The 12,450-nt window shown below is 42.7% G+C and overlaps 1 protein-coding gene across 2 annotated transcripts in view; it reads right to left on the bottom strand.

Moving 5' to 3' along the window:
• Positions 1–11,790, bottom strand: part of LOC131809005 (protein argonaute-4) — a 39,652-nt gene extending 27,862 nt beyond the window's left edge. Inside the window, exons 1-2 of one of the 2 annotated variants that reach the window (XM_059135439.1) lie at positions 11,658–11,790; positions 2,334–2,499 (exon numbers count right to left, since the gene is read on the bottom strand). In XM_059135439.1, coding sequence (XP_058991422.1) covers positions 2,334–2,499; positions 11,658–11,676 — 185 coding nt within the window. In that variant the 5' untranslated portion in view covers positions 11,677–11,790. Of the gene's footprint in view, positions 1–2,333; positions 2,500–11,383; positions 11,529–11,657 lie in introns of those variants that run through there. The other variant, XM_059135440.1, reaches the window with a different exon arrangement.
• Between the last annotated feature and the right edge of the window lie 660 nt (positions 11,791–12,450).

The following is a 12,450-nucleotide window of genomic DNA, read 5'->3' as shown; positions in this document are numbered from 1 at the left end:
CACAAAAGTTTGTTGTATTAAGTGAATAAATACACATAGAATATTTAGAACAATGTTGGTCACACAGTAAGCCCACTTACGCTCTGCTGTGTTCATGGGTATAACTCCAAGAATTCTCCTTTTTCCTGAATTATACATTTTTCCCTTCTTTATTAGATTATTTCCTTCAGTATACAGATATGTTATAGTTTCTCTCATCTTCAAAAAAATTAAATTCCCCTGACCTGACTTCCTCATTTGAACATCCCATTTCTCTGTTCCCCTTTGTGTCAAAATCTCTTAAAGGAGTTATCTCTAATTGTTCTTCTCCTATCTCTCTTAAATCTTCTCCACCTTCCCCTACCAATACTACTCTTACCAAGGTCCCCAGTGGGTTCCACAGTGCTAAATTGAGTGCTTCTTGGACATTAGGAAATAAACTCTTCCAACTTAACACATCTTGCCTTGCCTCCTTGCTCTGTCCTGGTTCTCTCCTATCCCAGTGACCTCTCCATGCCAGTCTCCTAATAAGCAACATCTCCCCAATTTAAAAATATTGGAGTGCCCCAGGACTCAGTTTTGGAGTCTTTTCTCTAACTACATTTACTTCCCATATAATCTTACCCAGCTCATGGCTTTACCACCAATATGGTGATGACTCTCAAATGTTTGTCTCTAGCGTAGACCGCTCCCCTGAATCCAACCTCATCTGTTCAACTCCCCAACCCCCACTCAACAGCTCCACTAGGATCTGCCAGCCGTGCTGACTTCTCCTATAGTTCTCCCCATCCCAATAAATGGCAACTCCATTTTTCCACTTGCACAGGACAAAAACCCTGGGATTGATCATGACTCATTTCTTCCCTCATACCTTATGTTCTATCCACCAGCACATCTTGTTGACACCACCTCCAAAAATTATTAAAAATATTTCAGTGGACCTCCCACCCCCATTCTCTATATTCTTTCCCTGATTTATTTTTCTACATAGCACTTATCACCAACTAACATGTAATATGTTTTGTTTCCTTATTGATTCATTTTTTATCTTCTCCCCTATTTGAATATAAGCACCTCAAGAGTAGAAATTTTTGCATTTTTTGTTCATTTTGTATTCCCAGGGCATAGAACAATACCTGGTACATAGTAAGCACTCAATAAAATATTTACTGAATGGTACATTAGCCATTAATACCACTTCTATTACAATTGATCTCAGTGATACAATAGCCAAGCGTTTATGGGCTTGCACGAGATTAAACTATATGAGAAAGCCATGTTATTGATTTATAACAAGAAACCAAAATCGAGCAGCATAAAATATTGCACTTGACAATAGGGGCATTCTTAGAAAAGCAAGAATCCTAATATTAAGGATGGTGTAACTATCATGACTTGAAAACAAAGAAAAGGTAAGCAGGTGTTCTTAGCATTATAAAAATATCTACTACAGGACTACATCTTCACACTTGGTAAATTCCTGCTACACAGACCACAAGCCTTGAATCATCTCACCCAGACCCCTCTTGGGTAATGTCAGATTTAACAGAGCTTCTCTCTAAGCTTATTTTTTTCAATATTCCAAGATGATTCTTCTGCCTTTACACTTACATTTTTCTCATGTCGGATACTAACACTTAATAATAAAGTTTGAATTTACAGATAGTTTTTTTTTTTTAATTTTATTTATTTATTTGAGAGACAGAGATCACAAGTAGGCAGAGAGGCAGGCAGAGGGAGAGAGGAAGAAGCAGACTCCCCGAGGAGCAGAGAGCCCGATGTGGGGCTCGATCCCAGGACCCTGGGATCATGACCTGAGCCGAAGGCAGCGGCTTAACCCACTGAGCCACCCAGGCACCCCTACAGATAGTTTTTTAAAGAGAGTTTATTTTTAAGTAATTTCTACATCCAACATTGGGGCTCAAACTCACAACCTTGAGATCAAGAGTTGCATGCTCCATCAACTGGGCCAGCCCCTGAATTTTCAGATAGTTCTAATTTCCCACAGACACTAATACTTCACCTACTTTTATTTATTTTATTATTTAAATTTCTGCTACCATTGGACAATGAGAGTGACTTTCTCCTTCATTCAATAAGTATTCAATTAAAGAACAATGACGTATCCAGCACTGTGCGACAATCTCCAGAGTAACCATGTATGAGACAACTAAGCTGCTATCGAGAAACTTACCATCTTAGAAAACAAAGCCTCTTATAAGTATGGTAAGAATTTAGAGAACAATATGATACATAATAAAGATGCATTTATATGCACTTAATGCATATATAAATATATACAATGCATTTATATACATTTAAATATATAGAAGTCTACTTTTTCTGATACTTACCTGTTGACTCTCCGAGGTCGTTTTTCTGGTTTAATATCCACATCATAGTGATACACATCTATTTTAGGAATCTGAACCTGAAAATGATTGGCTAATAGTCGAATTGGTTTTCCAACAGTTCCAAGGCCAGGGCGACGAGGTGGTTGAAACAGGCTGGTTGGAGGTCCTGAAAGAGATTCAAAGACATTTGATGTGCTATTTGGTCATAAAGGATAATATTCCCTTCGTGATCATGACAATGATAACAATAAGATATAATTATTGAGATCTTATTATTCACTGGACATACTCTGATACAAAGAGTCTGTGGTATCTTTTAACCCAAGGTTTTCTAGATTTCTAAATATTTTGCCATGTGGCTATCATTTCGAATCTGGGGAACATTAAAATTATATAGACGGCATGATGAACTCCTCTCAGATATAGTCTACTGTAGAAAACCTCTTATAAGTATTAGTAGATCTACAGCTAGGTTTACAAATTTATATGCATTTTTTAAAAGATTTTATTTTTAAGTAATCTCTCTACCCAATGTGGGGCTCAAACTTACAACCCTGAGATCAAGAGTCTCGTGCTACACTGATGGCGCCAGTCAGGTGCCCCCAAATTATGTGTATTTTAAAATAAAACCATCTCTGGGCACCTTGGTGGCTCAGTGGGTTAAGCCTCTGCATTTGGCTCGGGTCATGATCTCAGCATCCTGGGATCATCCTGCATCAGGCTCTCTGCTCAGTGGGGAGCCTGCTTCCCCCTCTCTCTCTGCCTGCCTCTCTGCCTGCTTGTGATCTCTGTCAAATAAATAAAATCTTACTAAATAAATAAAACCATCTCTAAGCTCTAGGGACTATCACCATGCTTAGGCTGGAGAAGATCCATTAATACTTTACCAACTAGCCTACATTATTATAATTTGCACAGACAGGAGCAGATTAATAGTAGTTATATTTTTATTAATTTACTTGCTAACTTAGATGGTGAAACAATATCAATAATGCTAGACTTTACTGTTAATAACCTAATGTTTATAGAAACTGGACAATGTGACATTTCTTGATCATAATGTCTAGCTTATTTATTTAACATTTATTCACTTACTACACGTCTAAACTCTGCTGTAGATTCTGGAAAAAGAGCTTCTGCCTTCAAAGAACTTACAGTTTAGACCAGTGTTTCTCAACCTGGGAGAGATATTATCCTCCAGGAAACATCTGACAAATGTTTGGAGACATTTTTGGCTGTCACCACTCAGAGGGAGCTACTGATATACAGTGGGCAGGAGCCAGCTAAACATCCTACAGTGCACAAGACAGCCCCCTACAACAAAGTATCTGTCCAAAATATCAATAGTGTTGAGGGTGAGAAACCCTGGTCTAGAAAGAGCAGTCATTCCAAATTATTCCATTGATGCTTCATAAAATAAGTCCACAAAAAGAAAGGATTCCATAAGCTAAAGAAACTGCACATTCTCTCCCCTTCACAAAATTCCAATGAACATTATTATACTAAATTCTCTAATAAGTTTTTTTTTTTTTTAAGATTTTATTTATTTGACAGAGACACAGAGAAAGAGGGAACACAAGTCGGGAGAGTCGGAGAGGGAGAAGCAGGTTTCCCGCTGAGCAGGGAGCTGGATGTGGGCCTTGATCCCAGGACCCAAAGGCAGACACTTAATGTCTAAGTCACCCAGGTGCCCTCTAGTAAGTTTTATAATAAATAAATCTGTTTAATCATTTACCCAACTTATTTTCCCCCCTCAACTCTCTCTTTTTAGAATCAAATATCTGCCAATATGCAGGAGGTAAGGATTAAGGAAACACAAACTGGGAAATATTTGACTCTAGAAAACCTTACTTCTTTCTGATGATAATGTCAAGTAGACAATGGCCTAAAAAATAAACATCTTTTCTGTTATGAATAGGTGTTGAGTAAATTACAGTGATCACAGTGGAAAGTTATAACAGGTTCTTACTGCTATGGCACTTTGCCAAGAACAAAGGCAATTCACTACGGAGAGAAAACTTTGAAGTAAGAAGCTATTCTGGTCCAACATCACTTAGGAAAATCAAAGCAAACACTTTAATGAGATGTGTGTTGACAGATCTCCATATACTAATTCTTTTTTTTTTTTTTTAAAGATTTTATTTATTTATTTGACAGAGAGAGATCACAAGTAGGCAGAGAGGCAGGCAGAGAGAGAGAGGGGAGGAAGCAGGCTCCCTGCTGAGCAGAGAACCCGATGCGGGACTCGATCCCAGGACCCTGAGATCATGACCTGAGTCGAAGGCAGCGGCTTAACCCACTGAGCCACCCAGGCGCCCTCCATATACTAATTCTTAAAGTTATGGAAAATCTCACATATTAAATTCACTGCTCAATCTATCCCTAAATTCTACTCATCCTTCAAAACTCAGGTTAGGTGTGACTTCCTTTCTGGAGGTCTCCCAGACTGGAAGATGCATTCTTGGTATACCCAAGACCCTCTGTACAAGGGAACACTCAGCACATGTACACAGAAATGGTATTTAATTATCGTCTCATTTACTAGCCTATATAAATTCTTAGAAGAAATTGCCCTTCAGTTCATTGTTATCTCCTCAATACCTCATCAAGGACTAGCACATTATAGGAGTTCAATAAATGTTGAACTGAAAAATACAGGCAAACCTCATTTGATTGCACTTTGCTTTATTGTGCTTTTCAGATATTGCATTTTTTACAAATGAAGGTTTGTGGCAATCCTGCATTGAATAAGACTATTGGTGCTATTTTCAAACAGCATTTGGTCATTTCATGTCTCTGTGTCACACTTTGGTAATTCTCCCAATATTTGAAGCTTTTTCATTATTATTATATTTGTTATGGTGATCTGTGATCAATGATCCTTGAGTTGCTACTGTAAATGTTTTGGGGTGCCATGAATTGCACCCCTATGAGACAATACACTTAACCCATTAATGTTTTGTGTTCTCACTGTGCCACTGACTGGCCATTCCCCTCTCTTCCTCTCCGTAAGCATCCCTATTCCCTGAGACACTACAACACTGAAATTAAGCCAGTTAATAACCTTACAGGGGGGGGGGGGCGCCTGGGTGGCTCAGGTGGGTTAAGTCTCTGCCTTCAGCTCAGGTCATGATCTCAGGGTCCTGGGATCGAGTCCCACATCGGGCTCTCTGCTCCACAGGGAGCCTGCTTCCTCCTCTCTCTCTCTCTCTGCTTGCCTCTCTGCCCACTTGTGATCTTTCTCTGTCAAATAAATAAAATCTTAAAAAAAAAAACAAACCCTACAAGGGCCCTTAAGTATTCGAGTGAAAGGAAGAGTCACATGTGTCTCACTTTCAATCAAAAGCCAGAAATGATTAAGCTTAGTGAGGAAGGCATGTCAAAAGTCAAGACAAAGGGCACCTGGGTGGCTCAGTGGGTTAAAGCCTCTGCCTTCAGCTCAGGTCATGATCTCAGGGTCTTGGGATCGAGCCCTACATCGGGATCTCTGCTCAGGGGAGAGCCTGCTTCCTCCTCTCTCTCTCTCTGCCTGCCTCTCTGCCTACTTGTGATCTCTGTCAAATAAATAAATAAATAAAATCTTTAAAAAAAAAAGTCAAGACAAGCTGAAAGTAGGTCTCTTGGGCCAGTCAGCCAAGCTGTGAATGCAATGGAAAAGTTCCTGAATGAAGTTAAGAGTGCTATTACAGTCAACACATGAATGATAAGAAAGCAAAACAACCTTACTGCTGATATGGAGAAAGTCTTAGTGGTCTGGAGAGATCAAATACACCACAAAATTCCTTAAGTTAAAGCCTAACCCAGAGCAAGACCTAATTCTCTTCAATTCGATGAAGCCTGAGAGAGGCGAGGAAGCTGACAAGAAAACTCTGAAGCTGGGGGTACCTGGGTGGCGCAGTTTGTTGGGCGTCTCACTCTTGATTTCGGCTCAGGTCATGAGCTCAGCGTCCTGAGATCAAGTCTCCCCAATCCCTGCCTTCTCCGGCTCCATGCTGAGATGGAGCCTGCTTGAGATTTTTTCTCTCCCTATCTCTTTACCTCTCAACCCCTGCTTATGCTCTTTGGCACATGCTCTTTAGAAAAAAGAGAGAGAGAGAAAGAAAAAGTTTGAAGCTAGAAGACGTTGGTTCATGCGGTTTAAGGAAAGAAGCCGTCTCTAGAACAGAAAAGTGCAAGGCGAAGCAGCAAGTGCTGATACAGAAGCTGCAGCAAGTTATCCAAAAGGTCTAGTGAAGATAATTAATGAAGGCAGCTACAGATTTTCAGTGTGGCTGAAACAGCCTCATATAGGAGGAAGAGATCATATAGGACTTTCATAGCTGGAGAGACGAAGTCAATGCTTGGGTTCAAAGCGTGCAAGGACAGACCAATTCTTGTTAATGGCTAATGCAGTGACTTTAAGTTCAAGCCAATATTCATTCTGAAAATCCTAGGGTCCTTAAGATTTATGCTAAATCTATTCTGCCTGTGTTGTATGAATGAAATAACAAGGACTGGATGACAGCACATCTGTGTATAACATGGTTTACTGAATACTTTAAGCGCACTGTTGAGACATACTACTCGGGAAAAAAGATTCCTTCCAAAATATTATTGCTCAGGAACAATGTACCTTGTCACTCACAAGCTCTGACAGAGGTGTACAAGATTAGTGTCATTTTCATGCCTGCTAACACAACATCCATGCTGCAGTCCAAAAATCAAGGAGTAACTTCAACTTTCAGGACTTATTATTTGAGAAACACATTTTGTAAAACTATAGCTGTCATAGAGAGTGATTTCTTCTGATAGATCTGGGCAAAGAGAATAGAAAACCTTCTGGAAAGGAGTCACCATTTTAGATGCCATAAAGAACACTCATGATTCATGGGAAGTGGCAAGATATCAACATTCACAGGAGTTGGGAAAAAGTTGATTCTAACCCTCCTGGATGACTGTGAGGGATTTAAGACTTCAGTGGAGGAAGTAGCTGCAGATGTGGTAGAAACAGCCAGAGAACTGGAATTAGAAATGGAGCCTGAAGATGTGACTGCAGGACTGCAACCTCGTGGTAAAACTTTAAGGGATAAGGGGTTGCTTTGGTAGATGAGCAAAGAAAGTGGTTTCTTGAGTCAGAATCTATTCCTGGTGAAGATGCTTTGAATATTGTTGAACTGACCACAAAGCACCTAGAATGTACAAACTCCATTGTTAAGCAGTGACAAGGTTTGAGAGGACAGACTCCAATTATGAAAGAAGTCCTATTGCACCTAAAATGCTATCAAACATCACTGCATGCTACAGAGAAATCATTCGTGAAAAGAAGAGTCAATTGATGTGGGAAACTTCATCGTTGTCTCATTTTAAGAAGTTGCTGTAGTCACCTCAAACTTCAGCAACATTACCCTGATCTGTCAGCAGCCATCATCAAAGAAAGAGCCCCCACCAGCAAAAAGATCATGACTCACTGAAAGCCCAGATGATGGTTAGTACTTTTTAGCAATAAAGGATTTTTACTTAAGGTATGTACATTTTTTAGACATAATGCTACTGCACACTGAGAATACAGTATCATGTAAACCTAAGTTTTATATGCACTGAGAAACCAAAACATTCATTGGGCTTGCTTTATTGTGATATTTGCTTTATTGTAGTGGTGCAAACTGAACCCGCAATATCCCCAAGGTATGCCTGTACCTGTCATCTTTGTAGCAGCTTTAGATAAAGACCAAAGAGAAACCCAGTCATTCTTAAAACCCAAGAATTGACTATTATTTTTCACTTAAGCAAAAGTACATGATTTATACTAAAAATATGGTTGCTTGGAATTGACTTCCACTTCCGGTATACAAGAGATCTATTCTGGGCGTGGTCAGACATTTAAAAACAAGGAAAGAGGTAAATAATAAATAATATCAGAGATGATAGGCATACTGAATTAACCCAACTAAACCATACTGACAAGTTAGCCCCACATAGTCTAAGGTACATTTAAATAATCATTGTATCATAAACCCAGCTTTATGATAGAAATTCAGAAACAGAAATGTGGAGCAAATGATAGGGCTTTGATTTTAAATTCTGACTAGAATTTAGGTTTCTTTTTTCTTTTTCTTTTTTAGATTTTATTTGTTTGACAGAGAGAGACACAGCGAGAGAGGGAACACAAGCAGGGGGAGTGGGAGAGGAAGAAGCAGGCTTCCCACCGAGCAGGGAGCCTGATGCAGGGCTCAATCCCAGGACCCTGGGACCATAACCTAAGCTGAAGGCAGACGCTTAATGACTGAGCCGTCAGGTGCCCCTAGAATTTAGGTTTCCTAATTCCCAGCCCAGTGCTTCTTCTTTCCCAATGTACTTCAGAGATATATAGATGCCTTAGGATTGTGAAGTATTTGATGCCAAAAGGATCGAGGCAAAGGAAATAAAAGAAGTGGGATTAATGGAGAAAGGTAAGTACTGTGTGCCTTTTCTTTGGTAAGAGAGAAAAGCTAGAAGGCAAGTGGTCATTTCTTTGAGTAAGTTTAGGAGATTTATTTAGAAAACTATGATCTAAAATTTTCCTAAGGCTGGTTTCTTTGAATTCAGCAAACTAGTTACAGGGAAATAAAGCACAATGGCTAAGGCAGAACCACACTGTGTAGGTTTCAATCACGGTTTTACCAGTCCTTAACTGCATGACCTTGGGCCCGTTTCTTAGTCACTGTGTGCCTCAGTTTCCTCATCTATAAAAGATGGGAGGTGTGGTAATACTAGCATCTACTTCATAAAACAATTGTCAGGATCCCATGAGATAATGTACACATAAAGCTTAACACAGTGCCTCATAATAGTAAGTGCTCAATAAATGTTAGCTGTTACGACTATACTTGCATACATGTTATAGTCAGTGCTCAAAAGTCCCTGGGCTTTATAATGGTCATATCTCCAAAAGTTGGTGAGAAAGTCAGAAAATTCTATCTTCCGAAGAGGGAATAAATATTATTTAACACCAATTGGATGAAGTTAGTCTTAAATGAAGAAGAGGGCAACAGACTAGGGGTCAGATGACCCAGACTCATCTGCATTTCACCACTCAGCCTTGAGATCTTGAAGAAGTCACTTAAGCTCTCTGAATCACTTTACTCATCTGTAAAATGGGACTAATGCTACCTTGCCTACCTCACAGAAGTTCAAATGAGTTAAGAGCTATGAAAGCACCTTCCAAACTGTTAAGCACTGTAAAAATAAAAGTTATCATTAATATAGCCAAAATAAATGGTAATCTGACTAACTATATTTCTAAGCTATTATAGTCAGAAACCAAAATGGGGTAAGAAGAGAGCACAGCAAGACCAGGAATGCGTCAGTGATTATTCAACTGAGGAGGGCACAAAGCACTAGACTGGTGTGCTTCAACAAAGCTGAAATGCTTCTCTAAGTTCTAAAACAGCCTGGATAAAATATCCCACAAGACTATCAACTCCCTTTGCTCCAATTCTATGCTCAGCAAGCAGCTTATTATTAACTGGGTTTCCAAGATACTGTGAGACCTGAAAAGGGGTTTGCTAGACAGCAGAAAGAAAATATTCTAGTTAGCAGAAAAGATCTATGTGACATTTTGATTTATACATTCATGTTAAAACTGTGCTTAGTGAGAATTAATTTTCCACAATCCTGAGTGAGCTAAGTCTTCAAATCTGCAAAAGCTAAAATCACCCCCACCCCCAAAAAAAGTCCCTAGGAGGTTCCTAACTACCAGGTTGATCTTTTCCATGACATTCAGTTTGTATACATGGTTAGTTACATAGTCTCTTCCAGCAGCAGCTCATAAATGCAACAGTTGCTTCAATTATGGATTACTAACAGGGAGGGAAGAAGAAACATTTGTTGAATATCTACAATGCATTAGTTTCCACAATAAGACTCCTCATATGCATTATCTCATTTCATTCTCACAACAATCTTGCAGCACATAATTATTATTACCCTCATTTTACAGATGAGGAAATGAAAGTTCAAAGGAATTAAGTAATTTGCCCAAGGTTATACAACTATTAAATGACTAGCTTGGATTTGAACAGAAATCTGTTACATTCCTAAAGACATGATCATGCCTGTGGCTGGGGGAAATAGCTGAAGTAACCCGGTATAATACTCAGATTCAGGTTTATCAAATAATATTAATATCACAAAGCCAATTTATTTTAAAAAGGCATATGAAAGTTGATTATGAGGGCCTTTAAAAAATACTTTAGGCAGCAAATTAAGGTGGGCTTTAATCATTCAGTTTTGTAAATGAGTTCTAAGTAAACAAACCTGCAGTTTCCAAACTCAAATGGTAAACTGAATTTTCTACATACTGAGAAAATGAAATGCTCTACAACTAAGTCCACTATGTAGATAAGATTTGATATTAAAGTTAATTCTATCACAGCCTTTAAACCCTGCCCTACTTAGCCAAGGCATTAGAAACCTGTTGGGGTTTGAGGAGGGAGCACCAGCTTCCCAACCTGCAGAACATTTGCTACAACCTGGAAAGTTTCCTCTGGCTTGGGCCGACTGGGAGAGTTAAACAGAGGTCATTCATGAAGATGGGGAATTACAGTTTCCAAAGCACTTTCACCTTCATTTAATCCTCACAACTACCTAAAACCCAGTTAGAAGAGAACTCAGGGCATTAAAGCCTGTACTAGAATGGGCTCTCTGATAACTTGCCTGTCACTAAGGTCACAGCCTCTGGGACTGCTGCACAGACTGACAAACGCATAGGACCGTATTTCTCGAGACTTCAGGGCCTTCGAGAAAGGGTGGGTACTTTTCCCCTTGGCCTTTGGGGGTCATGAGAAGTCTTTGGGGGAAGTTCTTCTTCCTTATTTGAGGGATCTGGACCGTCTACCAGTGCAAAGAAACACACAGGTGTGGCCCCATGCCAAGAATACCCCTGGTAGTAGGAGGGGGTCCTTCTGGGTCCAGTCCATCCAGGCCTCAGATGAACACCCGGCCCAGATCATTCTTTCTGAGGCCCAAACTCGCCTGCCTCAACCCTGAAGCACAGACGACCTCCCGGAGGTTGAGTTAGGTCTCCCGGCTACCTGGGGCTGGGGGTCACCATCCTGGGCCTGCCTCTCTTAGACCTCAAGCGGTGCCTCATCTCTCCAGGCTGGAGCGCGGTCTCCGCCCCTCAAGGCCCAGGTCAGCTCCCTCCGCCTTGTGCTACGGGGCACGGATCCCCTTCCCCCACGCCTGACGGCCCGAACCCAGGTAAGCAAGGGCCGATGGGGGGAGACTGGGAGCGACCCGCCCGCCGGCTCACCCGCCCACCAGTCCCCGGGCCGCAGCCAGCCCCGGCCCGAGCGCGCTCCTCACCCGGTCCCAGCGCCTCCATGGCGGCGGCGGGGGCCGCCTCGCCCCGGTCCCCGGTGCCTCCCGCTCCGGGCCCCGCCGCCGCCGCCGCCGCCGCCGCCGCCGCCGCCGCGTAACGCTTGATCTCCGGAATATTGGCGCTGGGGGTGGGGGCGCCGCGGAGACGCGGGCGCTGGGCAGGGGGCGGCGGCGGCGCCCGGCCCGGGGACAGGGACCCGGCTCCCGCGGCTCTTCCGGCCTCAGCGACAACAAAAACAATCCCCGCCGCCGCCGCCGCCGCTGCCAGCGGGAGCGGGAGCGGGAGCCAGCGCGCGCGCCCGCCGGGCGGGGAGGGGGCACGGGGCTCGCGCGGCGCAGGGTCCCGGCTCGCAGGGGGGGCGTGCGCGTCCCCGGGCGCCCGGTCAGCGGAGCCCGGCGGGGGGCGGGACGGGGTGGGGCGGGGTCGGGCGCGCGCCCGTAGGGGGCAGTGCCCCGAGGACGTGTCGGGCGCGCGCGCGCCTGTTCACACCGCCCTGTCGCCCAGGACAGCCAGCCGGGCAAGAGGCTGTGGGGGGCTTCTTGCGGTGGTCCCAGAGCCTCCAGGCAAACGGTACCCCGCAAAAGATCGGGATTCCAGACCCTGCTGATCCACAGACGCAGTTCGCTACTTCTGGCGGAGGAAAGTGCCCTGTGATTCACATCAGGCCCCTCTCCTTCTTCCTCCCACCTCAGACCCCTTCTTTCTCCTCTGTCTCCTCTTTCTCTACTGTCCTGGGACAGAGGACACTAGGGTCACCCAGACGCAGCCCCTTTCCCC

The sequence above is a fragment of the Mustela lutreola genome, chromosome 10 (assembly GCF_030435805.1).
Source record: "Mustela lutreola isolate mMusLut2 chromosome 10, mMusLut2.pri, whole genome shotgun sequence".
NCBI classification, from domain to species: Eukaryota; Metazoa; Chordata; class Mammalia; order Carnivora; family Mustelidae; genus Mustela; species Mustela lutreola.
The sequence above is the reverse complement of the archived record's forward strand: the minus strand, read 5'-3'. Positions and strand labels throughout refer to the sequence as shown.